General features: G+C 42.4%; 1 protein-coding gene across 1 annotated transcript; it reads left to right on the top strand.

Moving 5' to 3' along the window:
- Positions 1–716: 716 nt before the first annotated feature.
- On the top strand, positions 717–20,350 carry cldn34a (claudin 34a). Its single transcript, XM_071344419.1, has 2 exons — positions 717–797; positions 18,853–20,350. The coding sequence occupies exon 2, from the start codon at positions 18,983–18,985 to the stop codon at positions 19,721–19,723; it is 741 nt and encodes a 246-aa protein (XP_071200520.1). The 5' UTR covers positions 717–797; positions 18,853–18,982; the 3' UTR covers positions 19,724–20,350.
- Positions 20,351–25,681: the final 5,331 nt, after the last annotated feature.

Below are 25,681 nucleotides of genomic sequence, written 5' to 3'. Positions count from 1 at the left end.
TTCCGGGATTCCTCCGATGGCATTGAGTAGTACATCACATCAGTCATTGGCTTCATCAATAAGTGCATCGATGACATCATCCCCAGAGTGGTACATACCCCAACCAGAAGCCATGGATTACAGGCAACATCCGCACTAAGCAAAGGCTAGAGATGCAGCTTTCAAGGAGCAGGACTCTAACCCGGAAGCTTTTGCCCTTCGAAAGCTTTTGCCTTTCGAAGCACTTCATGGCTGCAGACGTGAGGGCTACGGGTCTGTAGTCGTTTAGGCAGGTTACCTTAGTGTTCTTGGGCACAGGCACTATGGTGGTCTGCTTAAAACATGTTGGTATTACAGACTCGGACAGGGAGAGGTTGGAAATGTCAGTGAAGACACTTTCCAGTTGGTCAGTGCATGTTCGCAGTACACGTCCTGGTAATCCGTCTGTCCCTGCAGCCTTGTGAATGTTGACCTTTTTACCAACAATACAGTTTTAAGAAAAATACCTAAAAACATGTTACTATCCTTGTTACTTTCCCCAGTTTCTGTGTTGTGGGTTTGTGTATATGTATGCGTGTATTTCAGGAAATGGCTTCCTGGATTCCCCCAAGCAACTGATTGGTCGGCCCCATTGCAGATTGGAGCTCTGATCCCGCCCTCTCGTTAGGGGATACAGCTGTCGGCAATTACACATTCCTTCTGCAGCTGGATAAAAGCCAGTGTTCCTTTGTTAGGAAAGATGGCTTCTTGGATGTCCTGTGTTGATCAGAGCTCAGAGACAGTTTTGTTGAAAGTATTTTGTAGCTGCTACTTCTGAGGTACGTGTGCCAATAGGACTCAGTGTTTTTGAATATGGAAATTGTTCACTTTAAGTTGGTATTATTTTGTTTCATTTGTTACCAGGGAGGAAGGGGAAGGCACCTTGGGAGTGCTTAGGCAAGAGGCCTGCGGGCATACATATACCCGTAGTACGTACTCTGTCTATGCACACTAGGTAAGACCTGGGCAGACCACCCCCTGTAATTTGGTTAGCGCGCCAGGTGGTGTTAAGGTTAGGTAAGTAGTAGGTAAGGTAGGAGAGAGGACTCTAACTTTTACTTTCTTTGCTTTGGTTCCGTCCAGCCCCCTTTCCCCACATTACCGTGTTAAGGAAATAAATTCCCAGTAAACGGTAATATTCTCTGCCTCTTTCATCCTTACCCGCACCTACAATCACATACCTCTTTACTCGCACCTACAATCACATTCTTTACCTCCACCTACAATCACATACCCCTTTACCTCCACCTAAAATCACATACCTCTTTACCTCCACCTACAGTCACATACCTCTTTACCTCCACCTACAGTCACATACCTCTTTACCTCCACCTACAGTCACATACCTCTTTACCTCCACCTACAGTCACATACCTCTTTACCTCCACCTACAGTCACATACCTCTTTACCTCCACCTACAGTCACATACCTCTTTACCTCCACCTACAGTCACATACCTCTTTACCTCCACCTACAGTCACATACCTCTTTACCTCCACCTACAGTCACATACCTCTTTACCTCCACCTACAATCACATACCTCTTTACCTCCACCTACAGTCACATACCTCTTTACCTCCACCTACAGTCACATACCTCTTTACCTCCACCTACAGTCACATACCTCTTTACCTCCACCTACAGTCACATACCTCTTTACCTCCACCTACAGTCACATACCTCTTTACCTCCACCTACAGTCACATACCTCTTTACCTCCACCTACAGTCACATACCTCTTTACCTCCACCTACAGTCACATACCTCTTTACCTCCACCTACAGTCACATACCTCTTTACCTCCACCTACAATCACATACCTCTTTACCTCCACCTACAGTCACATACCTCTTTACCTCCACCTACAGTCACATACCTCTTTACCTCCACCTACAGTCACATACCTCTTTACCTCCACCTACAGTCACATACCTCTTTACCTCCACCTACAGTCACATACCTCTTTACCTCCACCTACAGTCACATACCTCTTTACCTCCACCTACAGTCACATACCTCTTTACCTCCACCTACAGTCACATACCTCTTTACCTCCACCTACAGTCCCATACCTCTTTGCCTCCACCTACAGTCCCATACCTCTTTGCCTCCACCTACAGTCCCATACCTCTTTGCCTCCACCTACAATCACATACCTCTTTACCTCCACCTACAATCACATACCTCTTTACCTCCACCTACAATCACATACCTCTTTACCTCCACCTACAATCACATACCTCTTTACCTCCACCTACAATCACATACCTCTTTACCTCCACCTACAGTCCCATACCTCTTTACCTCCACCTACAGTCACATAACTCTTTACCTCCACCTACAGTCACATACCTCTTTACCTCCACCTACAGTCACATACCTCTTTCACTCCACTGGGAGTTGAGTGTAGCAGGGTGTTGCGTTCCCTCTAAGAGGCGTGCGTAACAAGCTAAGCGCTGTTGAACATTATCTCATGATATTAACATGCTGCTATCCTGGTGCTGTTGAACATTATCTCCTGATATTAACATGCTGCTATCCTGGTGCTGTTGAACATTATCTCATGATATTAACATGCTGCTATCCTGGTGCTGTTGAACATTATCTCATGATATTAACATGCTGCTATCCTGGTGCTGTTGAACATTATCTCATGAGATTAACATGCTGCTATCCTGGTGCTGTTGAACATTATCTCATGATATTAAAACTTCTTGTGAATAGGGGGCGCTGTTTTCACTTTGGGAAAAAATCGTGCCCAATTTAAACGGCCTCGTACTCTATTCTAGATCGTACAATATGCATATTATTATTACTATTGGATAGAAAACACTCAAGTTTCTAAAACTGTTTGAATTATATCTGTGAGTAAAACAGAACTCATTTGGCAGCAAACTTCCAGACAGGAAGTGAAAAATCTGAAAACTATGCTCTGTTCCAGGGCCTGCCTATTCAATTGCTTAATATTTATGGATTTGCATGCACTGCATACGCCTTCCACTAGATGTCAACAGGCAGTGGAAGGTGGAATGGGGTGTCTAGCTTGATCTGAGGTCGAACAAGAGCTCTTGGAATGACGTGACCAGAATTTCCTTTCTCTACCTAGGCGCGGGAAGGACATCAGCATTGGCTTCTGAAAAGCGTTCGGTATACACGGTGGATGTCTCCGGCTCTGATTTTATTTCATAGATGTGATAACATCATAAAGTAGTTTTTTCAACCGAGTTGTATCAGTTTATTGCGACTTTTGGAATTTTCCTTTCTTTGCGTCAGGGGAAGATGGGCATGTTCACGCCACATGGCTAGCTAAGGTTGCTAATTAAACAGGAGAAGATGGGCATGTTCGTGCCACATGGCTAGCTAAGGTTGCTAATTCGACAGGAGAGAAGGACATTCTAAAACCAAACAACGATTTATTCTGGACAAAGGACTCCTTGTACAATATTCTGATGGAAGCTCAGCAAAAGTAGGAACAATTTATGATGTTATTTCATATTTCTGTGGAAAATGTTGAGTCCTATTTTCCGCCCTTTTTGCGGGCGCTGTCTCGCTATAACGTAAGCTGTTTGTTATGGTAAAGTTATTTAAAAAAATCTAACACGGCGGTTGCATTAAGAACTAGTGTATCTTTCATTTGCTGTCCAACATGTATTTTTTAGTAAAGTTTATGATGAGTTCTTTGGTCAGATTAGGTGAGTGTCCAAAATATCTCCGGACAATCTGGTGAATCGATGCTACATATTCACAATGTATAACCACGGTGTGCAGCTCAAAATATGCACATTTTCGAACAAAATGTGTATTGTTTAACCTAATGTTATAGGACTGTCATCTGATGAAGTTGGTCAAGGTTAGTGATTAATTTTATATATTTTGCTGGTTTTTGCGATCGCTACCTGTTGCTGCTGATAAATGCGGTTGTGTGTTTGGCTATTGTGGTAAGCTAATATAATGCTATATTGTGTTTTCGCTGTAAAACACTTAAAAAATCTGAAATATTGGCTGGATTCACAAGATATTTATCTTTCATTTGCTGTACACCATGTATTTTTCATAAATGTTTTATGATGAGTATTTAGGTATTTCACGTTGCTCTCTGTAATTATTCTGGCTGCTTTGGTGATATTTTTGATGGTAGCTGCAATGTAAAACTATGATTTATACCTCAAATATGCACATTTTCGAACAAAACATAAATTTATTGTATAACATGTTATAAGACTGTCATCTGATGAAGTTGTTTCTTGGTTAGTGACTAATTATATCTCTATTTGGTCGGTTTTGTGATAGCTACCAATGCGGTAGAAAAATGGTGAAAATATGCGGTTGAGTCTTTTGCTATTGTGGTTAACTAATAGAAATACATATTGTGTTTTCGCTGTAAAACATTTTAAAAATCGGAAATGATGGCTGGATTCACAAGATGTTTATCTTTCATTTGCTGTATTGGACTTGTGATTTCATGAAAATTATATTATATGATATCCCTGTCGCGTTAGGCTAGGCTTTGCTAGTCAGCTTTTTTGATGAGGAGGATCCCGGATCCGGGAGAGAGAAGCGGTAGAGGTTTTAACATGCTGCTATCCTGGTGCTGTTGAACATTATCTCATGATATTAACATGCTGCTATCCTGGTGCTGTTGAATATTATCTCATGATATTAACATGCTGCTATCCTGGTGCTGTTGAACATTATTTTATGAGATTAACATGTTACTTTTGCTTTGATATAGTATGATATAACCCAAGCGAGATTCTCACCTTAACCATTTATGGTTTGATACATTTAGAGGATTAGACTTTATTACCCAAAAACATTAAGGACAGCATAGCCACTATCAAGGTTCAGGTCGTTTCCCAAAAGTTTGAAGGAGTGTTACGTCACCCTATACACGTCTCTGTCTGTTGCTTTATATCAAATGAATAGAAAAGAACCTGTGTGTGCGTGTGTATGTGTGTGTGTGTGTGCGTGGACGCCTGTGTGTGTGTCTGTGACCAATGCACAACACATTCCAGTGTAATATTTAACTATCCACTGATACAGTTAATGCCAGAGGGAAGATATAATGACTGATATCATGCACTTAAAGACACGTCTGACAGACAGTAAGGCCTCTTTCTCACATTACTAACGGGACACAATTTTGAAGAATAACCCTGCCACCATGACACATATCACTATCTACAGAGTGCATGAGGTGAACTACACGAAGACTCCAGCAGGTAATGACTTTATTGATGGCTCAGCCCCTCCCAGGTGAGGTGAAAGATTATATCTAGTCAATCATTCCCTAGGACTATAGTTTAACAGGTATTTAGTCTGACTGGGGTTGACAGTGATTGAACAGCAGCAGTGAAGCGTCTCATCTGTGGTCATTTGATCCAGGAGTTGCAGGAGCCCTAGCGTTTCTTACTGCAGACTTATATCACCTGTGTGAGTTTTAGTTTCTCATTTTCTCTCAAATGTAAATACAATGTTCAACAGCACCAGGATAGCAGCATGTTAATATCATGAGATAATGTAATGTTCAACAGCACCAGGATAGCAGCATGTTAATATCCTGACATAATGTAATGTTCAACAGCACCAGGATAGCAGCATGTTCATATCATGAGATAATGTAATGTTCAACAGCACCAGGATAGCAGCATGTTAATATCATGAGATAATGTTCAACAGCACCAGGATAGCAGCATGTTAATATCATGAGATAATGTTCAACAGCACCAGGATAGCAGCATGTTAATATCATGAGATAATGTTCAACAGCACCAGGATAGCAGCATGTTAATATCATGAGATAATGTTCAACAACACCAGGATAGCAGCATGTTCATATCATGAGATAATGTTCAACAGCACCAGGATAGCAGCATGTTAATCTCATGAGATAATGTAATGTTCAACAGCACCAGATAGCAGCATGTTCATATCATGAGATAATGTTCAACAGCACCAGGATAGCAGCATGTTCATATCATGAGATAATGTAATGTTCAACAGCACCAGGATAGCAGCATGTTAATATCATGAGATAATGTTCAACAGCACCAGGATAGCAGCATGTTAATCTCATGAGATAATGTTCAACAGCACCAGGATAGCAGCATGTTAATCTCATGAGATAATGTTCAACAGCACCAGGATAGCAACATGTTAATCTCATGAGATAATGTAATGTTCAACAGCACCAGGATAGCAACATGTTAATCTCATGAGATAATGTAATGTTCAACAGCACCAGGATAGCAACATGTTAATCTCATGAGATAATGTAATGTTCAACAGCACCAGGATAGCAACATGTTAATCTCATGAGATAATGTAATGTTCAACAGCACCAGGATAGCAACATGTTAATCTCATGAGATAATGTAATGTTCAACAGCACCAGGATAGCAGCATGTTCATAATGTTTCTGAGAAAATGATTCTGTCAGCAATTGTTGTCAGTTGTAGTTTAGTGAATGTTTTCCACTCTTAATTATACACTGAACTAAACAAAAATATAAACGCAACAATTTCAAGGATTTTACTGAGTTACAATTTATATAAGGAAATCAGTCAATTTAAAAATATTCATTCGGACCAAATCTTTGGATTTCACATGACTGGGAATACAGATGTGCATCTGTTGGTCACAGATACCTTAACAAAAAAGTTAGGGGCATGGATCCGAAAACCAGTCAGTATCTGGTGTGACCACCATTTGCCTCATGCAGAGCAACACATCTCCTTTGCATAGAGTTGATCAGACTGTTGATTGTGACCTGTGGAATGTTGTCCCACTCCGCTTCAATGGCAATACGAAGCTGCTGGATATTGGCAGGAACTGAAACACGCTGTCGTACACATCGATCCAGAGCGTTCCAAACATACTCAATGGGTGACATGTCTGGTAAGTATGCAGGCCATGGAAGAACTGGGACATTTTCAGCTTCCAAGAAATATGTACAGATCCTTGCAACATGGGGCCATGCATTATCATGCTGAAACATGAGGTGACGGAGGCAGATGAATGGCATGACAATAGGCCTTAGGATATCGCCCATACCATAACCCCACCGCCACCATGGGGCACTCTGTTCACAACATTGACATCAGCAAACTGCTCGATGATGCTGAACTGCAGTCAAGTCAAGATCCTGGTGAGGACGACGAGCACGCAGATGAGCTTCCCTGAGACGCTTTCTGACGTTTGTGTAGAAATTCTTCAGTTGTGCAAACACACAGTTTTATCAGCTGTCCGGGTGGCTAGTCTCAGGCGATCCCGCAGATGAAGAAGCCGGATGTGGAGGACCTGAGCTGACGTGGTTACATGTGGTCGGCTGGGGCAGCAGGTAGCCTAGAAGTTAGTGTTGGGCCAGTAACCGAACGTTTGCTAGATTGAGTCCCCGAGCTGACAAGGTAAAAATATGTCGTTCTGCCCCTGAACAAGGCAGTTAACCCACTGTTCCTAGGCCGTCATTGTAAATAAACATTTGTTCTTAACCGACTTGCCTGGTTAAAGGTTAAATAAATAAAAATGTTATGAGGCCGGTTGGACGTACTGCCAAGTTCTCTAAAACGACGTTGGAAGCGGTTTATGGTAAATAAATGAACATTCAATTCTCTGGCAACAGCTCTGGTGAACATGTCTGCAGTCAGAATGCCATTTGCACTCTCGCTCACCTTTAGACATCTGTGGCATTGTGCTGTGTAACAAAACTGCACATTTTAGTGGCCTTTTATTGTCCCCAGGACAAGGTGCACCTGTGTAGTGATCATGCTGTTTAATCAGCTTTTTGATATGCAACACCTGTCAGGTAGATGGTTTGTCTTGATAAAGGAGAAATATTCACTAACAGGGAGGTAAACACATTGTTGCACAAATCAAAAGAAATAAGCTTTTTGTGCTTCTGGAACATTTCTGTGATTTTTGATTCCAGCTCATGTTGCGTTTATCTTTGTTCATTATATAATGAGTAGTTGAATCAGCTGACTACTGTTGATGTTGACAGATAAATGTTATCCTGCAGAGCTCAAAGAGCGGACCTGGTTTCTGCTTAGCAGGCAGTACTGTGTAATCTCTAGTATCTCATGGAGCCTCTAGTTTTTAAGCGGTCTTTTAAGTGGTCTCTGTTTATCAGAATTCATCATAGAAAGACATTCATACTTGGAAAGGCAACAGTTTTCATACTTGGAAAGGCAACAGTATTCATACTTGGAAAGGCAACAGTATTCATACTTGGAAAGGCAACAGTATTCATACTTGGAAAGGCAACAGCATTCATACTTGGAAAGGCAACAGTATTCATACTTGGAAAGGCAACAGTATTCATACTTGGAAAGGCAACAGCATTCATACTTGGAAAGGCAACAGCATTCATACTTGGAAAGGCAACAGCATTCATACTTGGAAAGGCAACAGCAATCATACTTGGAAAGGCAACAGTATTCATACTTGGAAAGGCAACAGTATTCATACTTGGAAAGGCAACAGTATTCAATGTACAACTCATCTTAATGTATATTATTGTATGTCTGTTGTACCATCCTTCTATGGGGGAATTCAGATGCATAATTGGAACTTAAGTCCCTTTTTATCCCCTTTTCTCTATTCTGACCTTGAAGCATGGGGCAACGCATGTGCTAGCCAGCTAACAGTTTGGGGTGGATATCACAGAAATTGAGGTGTGGCATAGGTGTGTCTACATATGTGTATTCTGACCTTTTCTCAATCGCGTACAAGCATTTTTTTTAACAATGTTGTCAATTTTCAAAACAGACTTCACAAGACACCGAAATCTGTGACCTTTTGAAAACACATTTACTGTTCTTTTTTCAAAATGTAGTTGCCTTTTCAAAACATAAATATCAAAATAAAAATCCTCAAAACTACAGTGCCTTCAGAAAGTATGGAGAGAGAGAGATGAGGCAAAAGGGAAGTAAGTCTGGCAGCCCAACTGATTGGCAAACGTACTGCAAATTAAGAAATCATGTGAATAAACTAAATAAACTATGCTATGAAACAAAGAAATTATATAAAGAATGCTAGTAAAAAGCCAACTTGGCGCCATCATTCATTGAATCAGATGGCTCATTCATCACAAAGTCCACTGATATTGCAAACTACTTCAATGACTTTTCATTGGCAAGATAAGCAAACTTAGGGATGACATGCCAGCATAAAACGCTGACACTACACATCCAAGTATATCTGACCAAATTGTGAAAGACTAGAATTGTACATTTGAATTCAGTAAAGTCAGTGTGGAAGTGGTGAAAAAATTATTGTTGTCTATTAACAATGACAAGCCACCGGGGTCTGACAATCTGGATGGAAAATTACTGAGTATAATAGTGGACGATATTGCCACATCTTCAATTTAAGCCTACTAGAGAGCGTGTGCCCTCAGACCTTGAGTGAAGCTAAAGTCATTACCCTACTCAAGAAAAGTAAAGCCCCCTTTACTGGCTCAAATAGCTGACCAATCAGCCTGTTACCAACCATTAACCTTTACTTAACACCCATCCCGGATCCGGGAGCATCCTCATCAGTAAAAGCTGACTAGCATAGCCTAGCATAGCGCCACAAGTAAATAATAGCATATAAATATCATGAAATCACAAGTCCAATACAGCAAATGAAAGATAAACATCTTGTGAATCCAGCCATCATTTCCGATTTTTTTTAATGTTTTACAGCGAAAACACTATGTATTTCTATTAGCTAACCACAATAGCCAAAGACTCAACCGCATATTTTCACCATGTTTCTACCGCATAGGTAGCTATCACAAAACCGACCAAATATAGATATAATTAGTCACTAACCAAGAAACAACTTCATCAGATGACAGTCTTATAACATGTTATACAATAAATTTATGTTTTGTTCGAAAATGTGCATATTTGAGGTATAAATCATAGGTTTACATTGCAGCTACCATCAAAAATATCACCAAAGCAGCCAGAATAATTACAGAGAGCAACGTGAAATATTTAAATACTCATCATAAAACATTTATGAAAAATACATGGTGTACAGCAAATGAAAGATAAACATCTTGTGAATCCAGCCAATATTTCAGATTTTAAGTGTTTTACAGCGAAAACACAATATAGCATTATATTAGCTTACCACAATAGCCAAACACACAACCGCATTTATTCACTGCATAGATAGCATTCGCAAAAACCAGCAAAATATATAAAATTAATCACTAACCTTGACCAACTTCATCAGATGACAGTCTTATAACATCAGGTTATACAATACACTTATGTTTTGTTCGAAAATGTGCATATTTAGAGCTGCAAACCGTGGTTATACATTGTGAATATGTAGCATCGATTCACCAGAATGTCCGGAGCTATTTTGGACACTCACCTAATCTGACCAAAGAACTCATCATAAACTTTACATAAAAATACTTGTTGTATGGCAAATGAAAGATACACTGGTTCTTAATGCAACCGCCGTGTTAGATTTTTTTAAAATAACTTTACCATAACAAACAGCTTGCGTTATTGCGAGACAGCGCCCGCCAAAGAATAGGAATCAACATTTTCCACAGAAATACGAAATAACATCATAAATTGTTCTTACTTTTGTTGAGCTTCCATCAGAATCTTGTACAAGGAGTCCTAGGTCCAGAATAAATCGTTGTTTGGTTTTAGAATGTCCTTTTCTCCTGTCGAATTAGCAACCTTAGCTAGCCATGTGGCGCGAACATGCCCATCTTCTCTTGACGCAAAGAACAGAAAATTCCAAAAGTCCCAATAAACGTTGAATAAACTGATACAACTCGGTTGAAAAACACTACTTTATGATGTTATTATCACATCTATCAAATAAAATCAGAGCCGGAGATATCTGCCGTGTATACCGAACGCTTTTCAGAAGCCAATGTCCACGTACTTCGCGCGCCAGAGAAGACAAAGAAATTTCCAGACCTGTCACTCCAAAAGCTCTTGTTCGGCCTCAGATCAAGCTAGACACCCCATTCCACCTTCCACTGCCTGTTGACATCTAGTGGAAGGCGTATGAAGTGCATACAGATCCATAAATAAAAGCCAGTTGAATAGGCTTGAATAGGTGAAATTCTTGGACCGGTGCAAGATGAACGAATGTGAAAGCATTTGCCAAGAATATTTCTCATTAATCAGAGCCTCAATTTCAGAATTTTCACTTCCTGTATGGAAGTTTGCTGCCAAATGAGTTCTGTTTTACTCACAGATATAATTCAAACAGTTTTAGACACTTCAGAGTGTTTTCTATCCAATAGTAATAATAATATGCATATTGTATTATCTAGAACAGAGTACGAGGCCGTTTAATTTGGGCACGATTTTTTCCAAAGTGAAAACAGCACCCCCCTATTAAGAAGAAGTGTTAAAGCTAGTCACAAGACCAGGCAATGACTTCCCTCAGGCCTACAACAACACAGGCATACACGTTCTGTTTTTACATGTCTAGTGATTAACTCCATGTTGACCCAGTCTGTACACTCCCGTGGATTCTGCTTACGTTCTGTTTTTACATGTCTAGTGATTAACTCCATGTTGACCCAGTCTGTACACTCCCATGGATTCTGCTTATGTTCTGTTTTTACATGTCTAGTGATTAACTCCATGTTGACCCAGTCTGTACACTCCCGTGGATTCTGCTTACATTCTGTTTTTACATGTCTAGTGATTAACTCCATGTTGACCCAGTCTGTACACTCCCATGGATTCTGCTTACACATGTCTATAAATTAACCCTATGTTTTCTGTCTCAATACTTCTGGGAGAACAGTCTAGATACTGGAAATCAACCATGGTAATGAATTTTCACCTACTTTCCCTCAGCTGTTTCCTGAAGTTTTGTTAACGTGAGAGGTTGTTTTCCTGACACCACATTCCGAGTGCCTTCACCTCCTCCCTATAGGCTGTCTCGTCGTTGTTGGTAATCAAGCCTAATACTGTTGTGTCGTCTGCAAACCTTTTTTTTAAGGGGTGGATTCGTTTAATATTGCGGAGAGATTGTTGCTTCCAACTATTTTACAATAGTTATATTTAGTTTGTTTTTAGTCCTTCCTCTATTTCTGATGTCCATCCAGTTTGATTTCTATTTGTAACTGTGCTATTTCACAAAATTTCTGAACTTATATACATTTTACAGACCCCGTATGTTTTACATTGGTTATCTTGTTGTTATTAGTCCCACCCTTCAGCTCCATTCAACCCCTCCCATCTATCGCGCATGTCTTTCCTGGAGAGAAGTGGCTTCTTTGCTGCCCTTCTTGACACCAGGCCATCCAAAAGTCTTCGCCTCACTGTGCGTGCAGATGCACTCACACCTGCCTGCTGCCATTCCTGAGCAAGCTCTGTATTGGTGGTGCCCCGATCCCGCAGCTGAATCAACTTTAGGAGACGGTCCTGGCGCTTGCTGGACTTTCTTGGGCACCCTGAAGCCTTCAAACAATTGAACCGCTCTCCTTGAAATTCTTGATGATCCGATAAATGGTTGATTTAGGTGCAATCTTACTGGCAGCAATATCCTTGCCTGTGAAGCCCTTTTTGTGCAACGAAATGATGACGTCACGTTTTTCCTCGCAGGCAACCATGGTTGACAGAGGAAGAACAATGATTCCAAGCACCACCCTCCTTTTGAAGCTTCCAGTCTGTTATTCGAACTCAATCAGCATGACAGAGTGATCTCCAGCCTTGTCCTTGGCAACACTCACACCTGTGTTAACGAGAGAATCACTGACATGTCAGCTGGTCCTTTTGTGGCAGGGCTGAAATGCAGTGGAAATGATTTTTGGGGGATTCAGTTCATTTGCATGGCAAAGAGGGACTTTGCAATTCATCTGATCACTCTTCACAACATTCTGAAGTATATGCAAATTGCCATCATACAAACTGAGGCAGCAGACTTTGTAAAAAATGTATATTTGTGGAATTCTCAAAACTTTTGGCCACGACTGTATACACGGACATGGTGACTGAGTTCATCGGGAAGTGTATAGGGGCTGTTGTTCCCACTGTGACTATTAAAACCGGTTTAGCCGGGGTTGGCCGTCATTGTAAATAAGAATTTGTTCTTAACTGACTTGCCTAGTTAAATAAAGGTAAAAAATGTTTTATTTCTTTAAGAACATTGTGAGCACAAGTCATCAAGAGACTACTGCTGATTATTCATGTAACACACGAAAGCCCTATCTGCATGGGATTTGTTTTACTGGGGGAGATAGGGCTGTGTAATTATGTGCACAAACATAAATTGAAGTCCCATCTGAATCTACCATGTCATTCATTTTTGCATAGCAGTAGAGTAATAATTCCAGCCAGAATAACCTACTGTTTTTCCGCTGATAATACTAGTCCAGAGCGAATTGACACCCCTGTGTTTTGAGAGAAATTTAAGAATTTGACAGGTGCTGCTCAAATTTGAGCAAAAAAACAATAACTGACTTCATAAATGAATGCTTTAAAAAATTGCTGGGCTTAGCCTACATATGAGGGCCTACATGTATCAACTTTCACAGTGAAGGCTTTTGCTTATACTGTAAGTTTTGTGCCAAAGATATGAACATTGCCAGATGTCAGTGAAAAAATATTGCTCCTATTTAATGCAACCCTTAGTCTTAATAGATCGCAAAGCAGTATTCCAGCTGAGCTACATTTTTGGAAATGAGAAGTTCACTTTCTCATCCATAGCCTCAAAACACATCTCAAGTGCACTGTTTAGCTCACATCTGCAGGCTCAGGGGCATTTAGGACATTTTTTATTTATTTTTTTATTTAACCTTTATTTAACCAGGTAGGCAAATTGAGAACACGTTCTCATTTACAATTGCGACCTGGCCAAGATAAAGCAAAGCAGTTCGACACATACAACAACACATAGTTACACATGGAGTAAAACAAACATATAGTCAATAATACAGTGAAAAAAATAAGTCTATATACAATGTGAGCAAGTGAGGTGAGATAAGGGAGGTGAAGGCAAACAAATATATGTATAAATAAATAAAATATAAAAAGGCCATGGAGGCGAAGTGAGTACAACACAGCAAGTAAAATAAAAACTAAAAAACACTGGAATGGTTGGTTTGCAGTGGAAGAAAGTGCAAAGTAGAGACAGAAATAATGGGGTGCAAAGGAGCAAAATAAATTAATAAATAAATACAGTAGGTAAAGAGGTAGTTGTTTGGGCTAAATTGTAGATGGGTTATGTACAGGTGCAGTAATCTATGAGCTGCTCTGACAGCTGGTGCTTAAAGCTAGTGAGGGAGATAGGTGTTTCCAGTTTCAGAGATTTTTGTAGTTCGTTCCAGTCATTGGCAGCAGAGAACTGGAAGGAGAGGCGTCCAAAGGAAGAATTGGTTTTGGGGGTGACTAGAGAGATATACCTGCTGGAGCGCGTGCTACAGGTAGGTGCTGCTATGGTGACCAGCGAGCTGAGATAAGGGGGGACTTTACCTAGCAGGGTCTTGTAGATGACCTGGAACCAGTGGGTTTGGCGACGAGTATGAAGCGAGGGCCAGCCAACGAGAGTGTACAGGTCGCAGTGGTGGGTAGTATATGGGGCTTTGGTGACAAAACGGATGGCACTGTGATAGACTGCATCCAATTTATTGAGTAGGGTTTTGGAGGCTATTTTGTAAATGACATCACCGAAGTCGAGGATTGGTAGGATGGTCAGTTTTACAAGGGTATGTTTGGCAGCATGAGTAAAGGATGCTTTGTTGCGGAATAGGAAGCCAATTCTAGATTTGACTTTGGATTGGAGATGTTTGATGTGGGTCTGGAAGGAGAGTTTACAGTCTAACCAGACACCTAGGTATTTGTAGTTGTCCACATATTCTAAGTCAGAGCCGTCCAAAGTAGTGATGTTGGACAGGCGGGCAGGAGCAGGCAGTGATCGGTTGAAGAGCATGCATTTAGTTTTACTTGTATTTAAGAGCAGTTGGAGGCCACGGAAGGAGAGTTGTATGGCATTGAAGCTCGCCTGGAGGGTTGTTAACACAGTGTCAAAAGAAGGGCCAGAAGTATACAGAATAGTGTCGTCTGCGTAGAGGTGGATCAGAGAATCACCAGCAGCAAGAGCGACATCATTGATGTAAACAGAGAAGAGAGTCGGTCCAAGAATTGAACCCTGTGGCACCCCCATAGAGACTGCCAGAGGCCCGGACAACAGACCCTCCGATTTGACACACTGAACTCGATCAGAGAAGTAGTTGGTGAACCAGGCGAGGCAATCATTAGAGAAACCAAGGCTGTCGAGTCTGCCAATGAGGATGTGGTGATTGACAGAGTCAAAAGCCTTGGCCAGGTCAATGAATACGGCTGCACAGTATTGTTTCCTATCGATGGCGGTTACGATATCGTTTATGACCTTGAGCGTGGCTGAGGTGCACCCATGACCAGCTCTGAAACCAGATTGCATAGCGGAGAAGGTGTGGTGTGATTCGAAATGGTCGGTAATCTGTTTGTTGACTTGGCTTTCGAAGACCTTAGAAAGGCAGGGTAGGATAGATATAGGTCTGTAGCAGTTAGGGTCAAGGGTGTCCCCCCCTTTGAAGAGGGGGATAACCGCAGCTGCTTTCCAATCTTTGGGGATCTCAGACGACACGAAAGAGAGGTTGAAGAGGCTAGTAATAGGGGTGGCAACAATTTCAGCAGATAGTTTTAGAAAGAAAGGGTCCAGATTATCTAGCCCGGCTGATTTGTAAGGGTCCAGATTTTGCAGCTCATTAAGAACATCAGCTGACTGTATTTGGGAGAAAGAGAAATGGGGAAGGCTTGGGCGAGTAGCAGAGGGGAGGGCAGTGCTGTTGTCCGGGGTAGGGGTAGCCAGGTGGAAAGCATGGCCAGCCTTAGAAAAATGCTTATTGAAATTCTCAATTATAGTGGATTTGTCGGTGGTGACAGTGTTTCCTATCTTCAGAGCGGTTGGAAGCTGGGAGGAGGTGTTCTTATTCTCCATGGACTTTACGGTGTCCCAGAACTTTTTTGAATTTGTGTTGCAGGAAGCAAATTTCTGCTTGAAAAAGCTAGCCTTGGCTGTTCTAACTGACTGTGTATATTGGTTTCTGGCTTCCCTGAAAAGTTGCATATCACGGGGGCTGTTCGATGCTAATGCAGAACGCCATAGGATGTTTTTCTGTTGGTTAAGGGCAGTCAGGTCAGGAGAGAACCAAGGGCTATATCTGTTCCTGGTTCTAAATTTCTTGAATGGGGCATGCTTATTCAAGATGGTGAGGAAGGCATTTAAAAAAAATGACCAGGCATCCTCTACTGACGGGATGAGATCAATATCCTTCCAGGACATCTACTGCAGATCACTAAAATAATGATTATGATCACACTTGCTCCATAAAAATATAATGGGACACTATACCAAAAATGGTTTAGATACTTGGGAACCAAATTTGAGGGTAGCGTGTTATCAACTGGACATATTGAAATATCTTCGTGCCGAGAATAAAGTCATAACGGTCAATCTATTAAATACAATTTCAATCACAAAAATTATATTCCATGTCGAGTGCAGAAGCTAACAGGTAGCAGCTAACAGGTAGCAGCTAACAGGTAGCAGCTAACAGGTAGCAGCTAACAGCTAGCAGCTAGCAGCTAACAGCTAGCAGCTAGCCAGACCGATAACCACAACACTTGAATTTGGAACTACATTTCCTGTCTTAATCCATTAGCTATTTCTCTCCACTAGGTGGCAGTATTTACCCTTACAAATCTATATATCTTCCTGATAGAAATAGTACCATTCTTCATACACTGTAATGTATACATTGATAAGAGCTAGGTAAATGAGTCATCCGTTTGGAAAAAGGAATTGTAAATACAAATATAGCAATTGTTTTAGATAATTTTTCCTTATGATTACTGAAGACGAATGTCAAGCCAGTCATGTGGTTTCTTCCTAGGTTTTGGCCTTTCTAGGGAGTTTTTCCTAGCCACCGTGCTTCTACACCTGCATTGCTTGCTGTTTGGGGTTTTAGGCTGGGTTTCAGTACAGCACTTTGAGATATCAGCTGATGTAAGAAGGCCCTTATAAATACATTTGATTTGATGTGGAAGGAAACTGATAATCATATCTATATGACATATATTGTTTCCACAGTGAAGTACAGTAGGCTATAAATAGCTGTGCTGTTTGTCAGAATTGTAATTGTATGTCCTCATAATTTGCGGGGATTAAATCTGATGACCCTAGCTATAGGCTTCTCTAGCGCTGAACCCACCGAGTTGATGTATGCTCTCTAGAATGTTTTAATTATATGCTTTCTGTAGTTTAAAAAAAATATTTGTATAATGTTAAATATTAGCCACTATTGTAGCCACCATCAGTAATACCATTACATTTTACATTTACATTTAAGTCATTTAGCAGACGCTCTTATCCAGAGCGACTTACAAGTTGGTGCATTCACCTTATGATGTCCAGTGGAACAACCACTTTACAATAGTGCATCTAACTCTAAGGGGGGGGGGGGGGGGGGGGTTAGAAGGATTACTTTATCCTATCCTAGGTATTCCTTAAAGAGGAATACATGTATAACATACATGTATAACTGTCACTCTCATGTTAGTTTCCTTCAATTTGTTGCTTACATTTTGCATCAATCCATTCCGTTTACCTTTCTTTCCTCGGTCACGTCAGTGTAAGTTGTTCCTGGGGGTCGCTAGCAATAGTGAATCGTATTAGGCTAAAGTTGTGTAATCATTTGGGACATGTAGCCTATTTGAATCATTATGGAACTCAGACCACACTTAGCTGTTTGGATCCTGGCACACAGTTCATGACGACTGGACCGGTGTCATACAGTTCCGTGATTAGTGAGGATAAGGGTAGATTTATAGGACTATTGTTCAACCCCTATTGTACACTTTCACCTTCAAATATTTAATAGATTGAACTTGCATAACTTTCAGGATGAATCACACCACTATTTTTTATTCATCAATATATTTTGTGCATAAAGGCTTATAATGTCACGCCCTGACCATAGAGAGCCGTTCTATTCTCTATGTTGGTTAGGTCTGGGTGTGACTAGGGGGGGTGTTCCTATCTAGGTGTTTTTGTTTTCTATGTTGGCCTGGTATGGTCCCAATCAGAGGCAGCTGTTTATTGGGGATCATATTTAGGCAGCCTTTTCCCACCGGGTTTTTGTGGGATCTTGTTTGTGTTAGTTGCCTTGAGCACCGCATAGCTTCACGTTAGTTTCTTTCTTCTTTATTGTTTTTTGCTGGTTCACGTTAAATAAAGATGATGAACCCAAACCACGCTGCATTTTGGTTCGATTCTTACAACAACGATCGTGACATATAAATATGTAAATCTATCAATCTGTTTAGGGTTTATAAATACTTTCCTAACCCTAAATAATCTACAATCTATTTTAAATCTACCAGTTGGTGTGGAAACTAAGACAAATATGCATATATTTACAATAGATTCCCTTCTTTCTTTGATTCCTAATTTTCAAAACCAGTTCTGTCAATATATTCTAGTGAGTCTGTAGACAAAATTATAATTAAAGGTACAGCGTATTTAAAGGGATGGCTTAAGATAAATGTACTGAAAACCTATTGAATGAGAACTTCACAAGAAAATATGTTGGCCAGCAAATAGAGTTTTCAGAGGTTGAATGAAATGTATTCATTGTGTGCAAGGGAGCACCACCTGCAGAGCGTGTTACGCGCCTGCATAAGGTAAGTCTGAATACCAACTACTGAGAAGTTTGTAGGACATATTTCCTAAGTCTGAATCGGCCCCTTTGGCAATATACTGTGGAAAATGCTGTACACTACATGTGGATCTAATATGTTTCTCTCATCAGGTTTCATGGGACCAGAGGAGCTGCAGAAATCTGCAGTGGTATTTGAGTTGACCGGCTGTGGGCAGGAGAACTGAGTCAGGAGTCCATCTTAAACCCAGATCATTGACGTAACCAACCCTCTGACAGGGTCATGGTGTACCTGGCCCACACGGTTCACTGGCAGTTCCTGGGCCTAGTGATTGGTTGTGTAGGCTGGATCCTGACCATGGCCACCGCGGGCCACAACGAGTGGAGGCTGTGGTACGTAGAGGACGTCTCCGTGGTAACCTCTGGCGTGGCCTGGGTGGGCGTGTGGCGGGCGTGTTTCTACAGCCACACTCTACCCGACTCAGAGTTCTGCCAGCCAATCGGCATTGCCGACCCGTTTGTTCCCGTGGAGATCTCTGTGGCACAGGTGGTCATCATGGTAGCAGTGATCACTGGACTCTTGGGAAACATCCTTGGTGCGTACTCAGTGAGGAACATCTATTTTGGTCAGAAGACTCATGACTTTATCAGACTGACATTCTCAGGGGCCGGTGGGCTGTACGTCCTGACAGGGGTCAGCTTTCTGGTCCCTCTAGTCTGGAACGTGAAATCTGTCCTGACTAATCAGACCGTAGCATTCCCCCCAGAGTTCCACCTCCCTCCTGCCCCCCTCAGACAGGAAGTGGGCGGAGCTATCTGGATGGGGGTCGGTGCTTCGATCTTCCTTATCTTCGGCGGTCTCCTATTCCTCTGCTACAGGTATGTTATCAGGGCTAAGCCAGTCAGTGGAGAGAACGACAAGGACCCTCTACATGGGCCACCCATAAGACTAAAGTCTATATTAGAGAATGGAGACAAGGAGACGAAAGACAACCCTGCCTTCCAGGCTGAGGAAGACCTTTAGGGCCGAGGGCAGACAAACAGGCACTTGTAAACTCCCCGTCATGGATTTAAAAGCACAGAATTGGTTTAAGCGTTGGCTGGAGAGAGTTTCTGCCATTGTTTAATACATGCAAGAAAGGGTGCAAGTACACACTTTGGGAGAATGGTGGGGAATCAGAATTCAACCATAAAACACTGGAAAGCAGAACCATAGAACCCCCTTCTCTCTGTGAAATTATAATTTTAGCATGATCGTTGAAGTTTAGAGTACAGCTTTGACAAGTGCATAGACGCAGTGATCTACATTTTGGTCTCTGATAAATGTGACTAATGAAAACTGCAATTGTTTTGTTTGATTGTATATATTTGCAAACTAATTTATTTGAAATGTTGTAACTGTAATTTTGTAGTGATCATGCTTGTTGTTCTCGGGGCACCATTACAAATGAGACCCTGATCTCAATGGATTTCGCAGTTAAACAAAGCTAATAATAAAATATAAGTAACATGACAAAGTTCATGAAATCCTTGGAATGTTATCATGTGTAAAATAACTTTTTTTTAAATGTAAATGAAAAGAATGGGGCAGCTGTACTGTATTGTTACTGCATATAATTTCATAATAAATAGATTTTTATATTGAAATCACTTCCTGCTATGTTGCTCCTGTTGTTGGACCCCTGTCGTGAATGAAATTAACTGTACAGCACCTCTCAGTGTGGTGCCAACACTTCATACCCAGCTCTCTGGGGCTGCGTCTCTATTCCCTATGGCACCCTATTCCCATTATAGCTCACAACTTTGACCAGAGCTCTATGTAAAAAGTAGTGCACTATAAAGTGATTAGTGTGGAATTTGAGACACACAGTGATACTCCTTTATACTGCAGCAGTCAAATTGTAATCTGTTGAGAATGGAATACTGGTTGTGACAAATCTCAGTGGGAGTTAGTTATGTGATTCTTCTTAAAAAATGAGTTAATCCAGGGAAATTAATTTTTTAATTAGATTAGATTTTATTTCTCAGCTGGAGTTTTGGTATTCTGAATGAATTTAGTCCAAGTAGGGCTCTCTCTCTCTCTATTTCAATTTCAATTTAATGAGCTTTATTGGCATGGGAGACATATGTTTACATTGCCAAAGCAAGTTTTCTTTAATTATTTGTAACTTTTTTTTCAGTCATTTCTCTTAGAACTGCATTGTTGGTTAAGGGCTTGTCAGTCAGCATTTCACTGTGAGGTCTACTACACCTGTTGTATTCAGCATTTCACTGTGAGGTCTACTACACCTGTTGTATTCAGCATTTCACTGTAAGGTCTACTACACCTGTTGTATTCAGCATTTCACTGTGAGGTCTACTACACCTGTTGTATTCAGCATTTCACTGTGAGGTCTACTACACCTGTTGTATTCAGCATTTCACTGTAAGGTCTACTACACCTGTTGTATTCAGCATTTCACTGTAAGGTCTACTACACCTGTTGTATTCAGCATTTCACTGTAAGGTCTACTACACCTGTTGTATTCAGCATTTCACTGTAAGGTCTACTACACCTGTTGTATTCAGCATTTCACTGTGAGGTCTACTACACCTGTTGTATTCAGCATTTCACTGTGAGGTCTACTACACCTGTTGTATTCAGCATTTCACTGTGAGGTCTACTACACCTGTTGTATTCAGCATTTCACTGTGAGGTCTACTACACCTGTTGTATTCAGCATTTCACTGTAAGGTCTACTACACCTGTTGTATTCAGCATTTCACTGTGAGGTCTACTACACCTGTTGTATTCAGCATTTCACTGTGAGGTCTACTACACCTGTTGTATTCAGCATTTCACTGTAAGGTCTACTACACCTGTTGTATTCAGCATTTCACTGTAAGGTCTACTACACCTGTTGTATTCAGCATTTCACTGTAAGGTCTACTACACCTGTTGTATTCAGCATTTCACTGTAAGGTCTACTACACCTGTTGTATTCAGCATTTCACTGTGAGGTCTACTACACCTGTTGTATTCAGCATTTCACTGTGAGGTCTACTACACCTGTTGTATTCAGCATTTCACTGTGAGGTCTACTACACCTGTTGTATTCAGCATTTCACTGTGAGGTCTACTACACCTGTTGTATTCAGCATTTCACTGTGAGGTCTACTACACCTGTTGTATTCAGCATTTCACTGTGAGGTCTACTACACCTGTTGTATTCAGCATTTCACTGTGAGGTCTACTACACCTGTTGTATTCAGCATTTCACTGTAAGGTCTACTACACCTGTTGTATTCAGCATTTCACTGTAAGGTCTACTACACCTGTTGTATTCAGCATTTCACTGTAAGGTCTACTACACCTGTTGTATTCAGCATTTCACTGTAAGGTCTACTACACCTGTTGTATTCAGCATTTCACTGTAAGGTCTACTACACCTGTTGTATTCAGCATTTCACTGTAAGGTCTACTACACCTGTTGTATTCAGCATTTCACTGTAAGGTCTACTACACTTGTTGTATTCAGCATTTCACTGTAAGGTCTACTACACCTGTTGTATTCAGCATTTCACTGTAAGGTCTACTACACCTGTTGTATTCAGCATTTCACTGTAAGGTCTACTACACCTGTTGTATTCAGCATTTCACTGTGAGGTCTACTACACCTGTTGTATTCAGCATTTCACTGTGAGGTCTACTACACCTGTTGTATTCAGCATTTCACTGTGAGGTCTACTACACCTGTTGTATTCAGCATTTCACTGTGAGGTCTACTACACCTGTTGTATTCAGCATTTCACTGTAAGGTCTACTACACCTGTTGTATTCAGCATTTCACTGTAAGGTCTACTACACCTGTTGTATTCAGCATTTCACTGTAAGGTCTACTACACCTGTTGTATTCAGCATTTCACTGTGAGGTCTACTACACCTGTTATATTCAGCATTTCACTGTGAGGTCTACTACACCTGTTGTATTCAGCATTTCACTGTGAGGTCTACTACACCTGTTGTATTCAGCATTTCACTGTGAGGTCTACTACACCTGTTATATTCAGCATTTCACTGTAAGGTCTACTACACCTGTTATATTCGGCGCATGTGCCAAATATCATTTGATTTCATTTGATAATAAACAAAATTGTAATAAACAATACATTTACATTTAAGTCATTTAGCAGACGCTCTTATCCAGGGCGACTTACAAATTGGTGCATTCACCTTATGATATCCAGTGGAACAACCACTTTACAATAGTGCATCTAACTCTTTTAAGGGGGGGGGTTAGAAGGATTACTTTATCCTATCCTAGGTATTCCTTAAAGAGGTGGGGTTTCAGGTGTCTCCGGAAGGTGGTGATTGACTCCGCTGACCTGGCGTCGTGAGGGAGGTTGTTCCACCATTGGGGTGCCAGAGCAGCGAACAGTTTTGACTGGGCTGAGCGGGAACTGTACTTCCTCAGAGGTAGGGAGGCGAGCAGGCCAGAGGTGGATGAACGCAGTGCCCTTGTTTGGGTGTAGGGCCTGATCAGAGCCTGAAGGTACGGAGCTGCCTTTCCCCTCACAGCTCCGTAGGCAAGCACCATGGTCTTGTAGCGGATGCGAGCTTCAACTGGAAGCCAGTGGAGAGAGCGGAGTGACGTGAGAGAACTTGGGAAGGTTGAACACCAGACGGGCTGCGGCGTTCTGGATGAGTTGTAGGGGTTTAATGGCACAGGCAGGGAGCCCAGCCAACAGCGAGTTGCAGTAATCCAGACGGGAGATGACAAGTGCGTGGATTAGGACCTGCGCCGCTTCCTGTGTGAGGCAGGGTCGTACTCTGCGAATGTTGTAGAGCATGAACCTACAGGAACGGGTCACCGCCTTGATGTTAGTTGAGAACGACAGGGTGTTGTCCAGGATCACGCCAAGGTTCTTAGCACTCTGGGAGGAGGACACAATGGAGTTGTCAACCGTGATGGCGAGATCATGGAACGGGCAGTCCTTCCCCGGGAGGAAGAGCAGCTCCGTCTTGTCGAGGTTCAGCTTGAGGTGGTGATCCGTCATCCACACTGATATGTCTGCCAGACATGCAGAGATGCGATTCGCCACCTGGTTATCAGAGGGGGGAAAGGAGAAGATTAATTGTGTGTCGTCTGCATAGCAATGATAGGAGAGACCATGTGAGGATATGACAGAGCCAAGTGACTTGGTGTATAGCGAGAATAGGAGAGGGCCTAGAACAGAGCCCTGGGGGACACCAGTGGTGAGAGCACGTGGTGCGGAGACAGATTCTTGCCACGCCACCTGGTAGGAGCGACCTGTCAGGTAGGACGCAATCCAAGCGTGGGCCGCGCCGGAGATGCCCAACTCGGAGAGGGTGGAGAGGAGGATCTGATGGTTCACAGTATCAAAGGCAGCCGATAGGTCTAGAAGGATGAGAGCAGAGGAGAGAGAGTTAGCTTTAGCAGTGCGGAGCGCCTCCGTGACACAGAGAAGAGCAGTCTCAGTTGAATGACTAGTCTTGAAACCTGACTGATTCGGATCAAGAAGGTCATTCTGAGAGAGATAGCAGGAGAGCTGGCCAAGGACGGCACGTTCAAGAGTTTTGGAGAGAAAAGAAAGAAGGGATACTGGTCTGTAGTTGTTGACATCGGAGGGATCGAGTGTAGGTTTTTTCAGAAGGGGTGCAACTCTCGCTCTCTTGAAGACGGAAGGGACGTAGCCAGCGGTCAAGGATGAGTTGATGAGCGAGGTGAGGTAAGGGAGAAGGTCTCCGGAAATGGTCTGGAGAAGAGAGGAGGGGATAGGGTCAAGCGGGCAGGTTGTTGGGCGGCCGGCCGTCACAAGACGCGAGATTTCCTCTGGAGAGAGAGGGGAGAAAGAGGTCAAAGCACAGGGTAGGGCAGTGTGAGCAGAACCAGCGGTGTCGTTTGACTTAGCAAACGAGGATCGGATGTCGTCGACCTTCTTTTCAAAATGGTTGACGAAGTCATCTGCAGAGAGGGAGGAGGGGGGAGGAGGATTCAGGAGGGAGGAGAAGGTGGCAAAGAGCTTCCTAGGGTTAGAGGCAGATGCTTGGAATTTAGAGTGGTAGAAAGTGGCTTTAGCAGCAGAGACAGAAGAGGAAAATGTAGAGAGGAGGGAGTGAAAGGATGCCAGGTCCGCAGGGAGGCGAGTTTTCCTCCATTTCCGCTCGGCTGCCCGGAGCCCTGTTCTGTGAGCTCGCAATGAGTCGTCGAGCCACGGAGCGGGAGGGGAGGACCGAGCCGGCCTGGAGGATAGGGGACATAGAGAGTCAAAGGATGCAGAAAGGGAGGAGAGGAGGGTTGAGGAGGCAGAATCAGGAGATAGGTTGGAGAAGGTTTGAGCAGAGGGAAGAGATGATAGGATGGAAGAGGAGAGAGTAGCGGGGGAGAGAGAGCGAAGGTTGGGACGGCGCGATACCATCCGAGTAGGGGCAGTGTGGGAAGTGTTGGATGAGAGCGAGAGGGAAAAGGATACAAGGTAGTGGTCGGAGACTTGGAGGGGAGTTGCAATGAGATTAGTGGAAGAACAGCATCTAGTAAAGATGAGGTCAAGCGTATTGCCTGCCTTGTGAGTGGGGGGGGGAAGGTGAGAGGGTGAGGTCAAAAGAGGAGAGGAGTGGAAAGAAGGAGGCAGAGAGGAATGAGTCAAAGGTAGACGTGGGGAGGTTAAAGTCACCCAGAACTGTGAGAGGTGAGCCATCCTCAGGAAAGGAACTTATCAGGGCGTCAAGCTCATTGATGAACTCTCCAAGGGAACCTGGAGGGCGATAAATGATAAGGATGTTAAGCTTGAAAGGGCTGGTAACTGTGACAGCATGGAATTCAAAGGAGGCGATAGACAGATGGGTCAGGGGAGAAAGAGAGAATGTCCACTTGGGAGAGATGAGGATCCCAGTGCCACCACCCCGCTGACCAGAAGCTCTCGGGGTGTGCGAGAACACGTGGGCAGACGAGGAGAGAGCAGTAGGAGTAGCAGTGTTATC

Source organism: Salvelinus alpinus, chromosome 15, assembly GCF_045679555.1.
Source record: "Salvelinus alpinus chromosome 15, SLU_Salpinus.1, whole genome shotgun sequence".
Taxonomy (NCBI): Eukaryota; Metazoa; Chordata; class Actinopteri; order Salmoniformes; family Salmonidae; genus Salvelinus; species Salvelinus alpinus.
This window is presented reverse-complemented; position numbering and strand designations above follow the sequence as displayed.

What these genes read in the sequence shown, in the direction of transcription:
- cldn34a (XM_071344419.1), top strand. Translation starts at nt 18,983, where the DNA reads ATGGTGTACCTGGCCCACACGGTTCACTGGCAGTTCCTGGGCCTAGTG.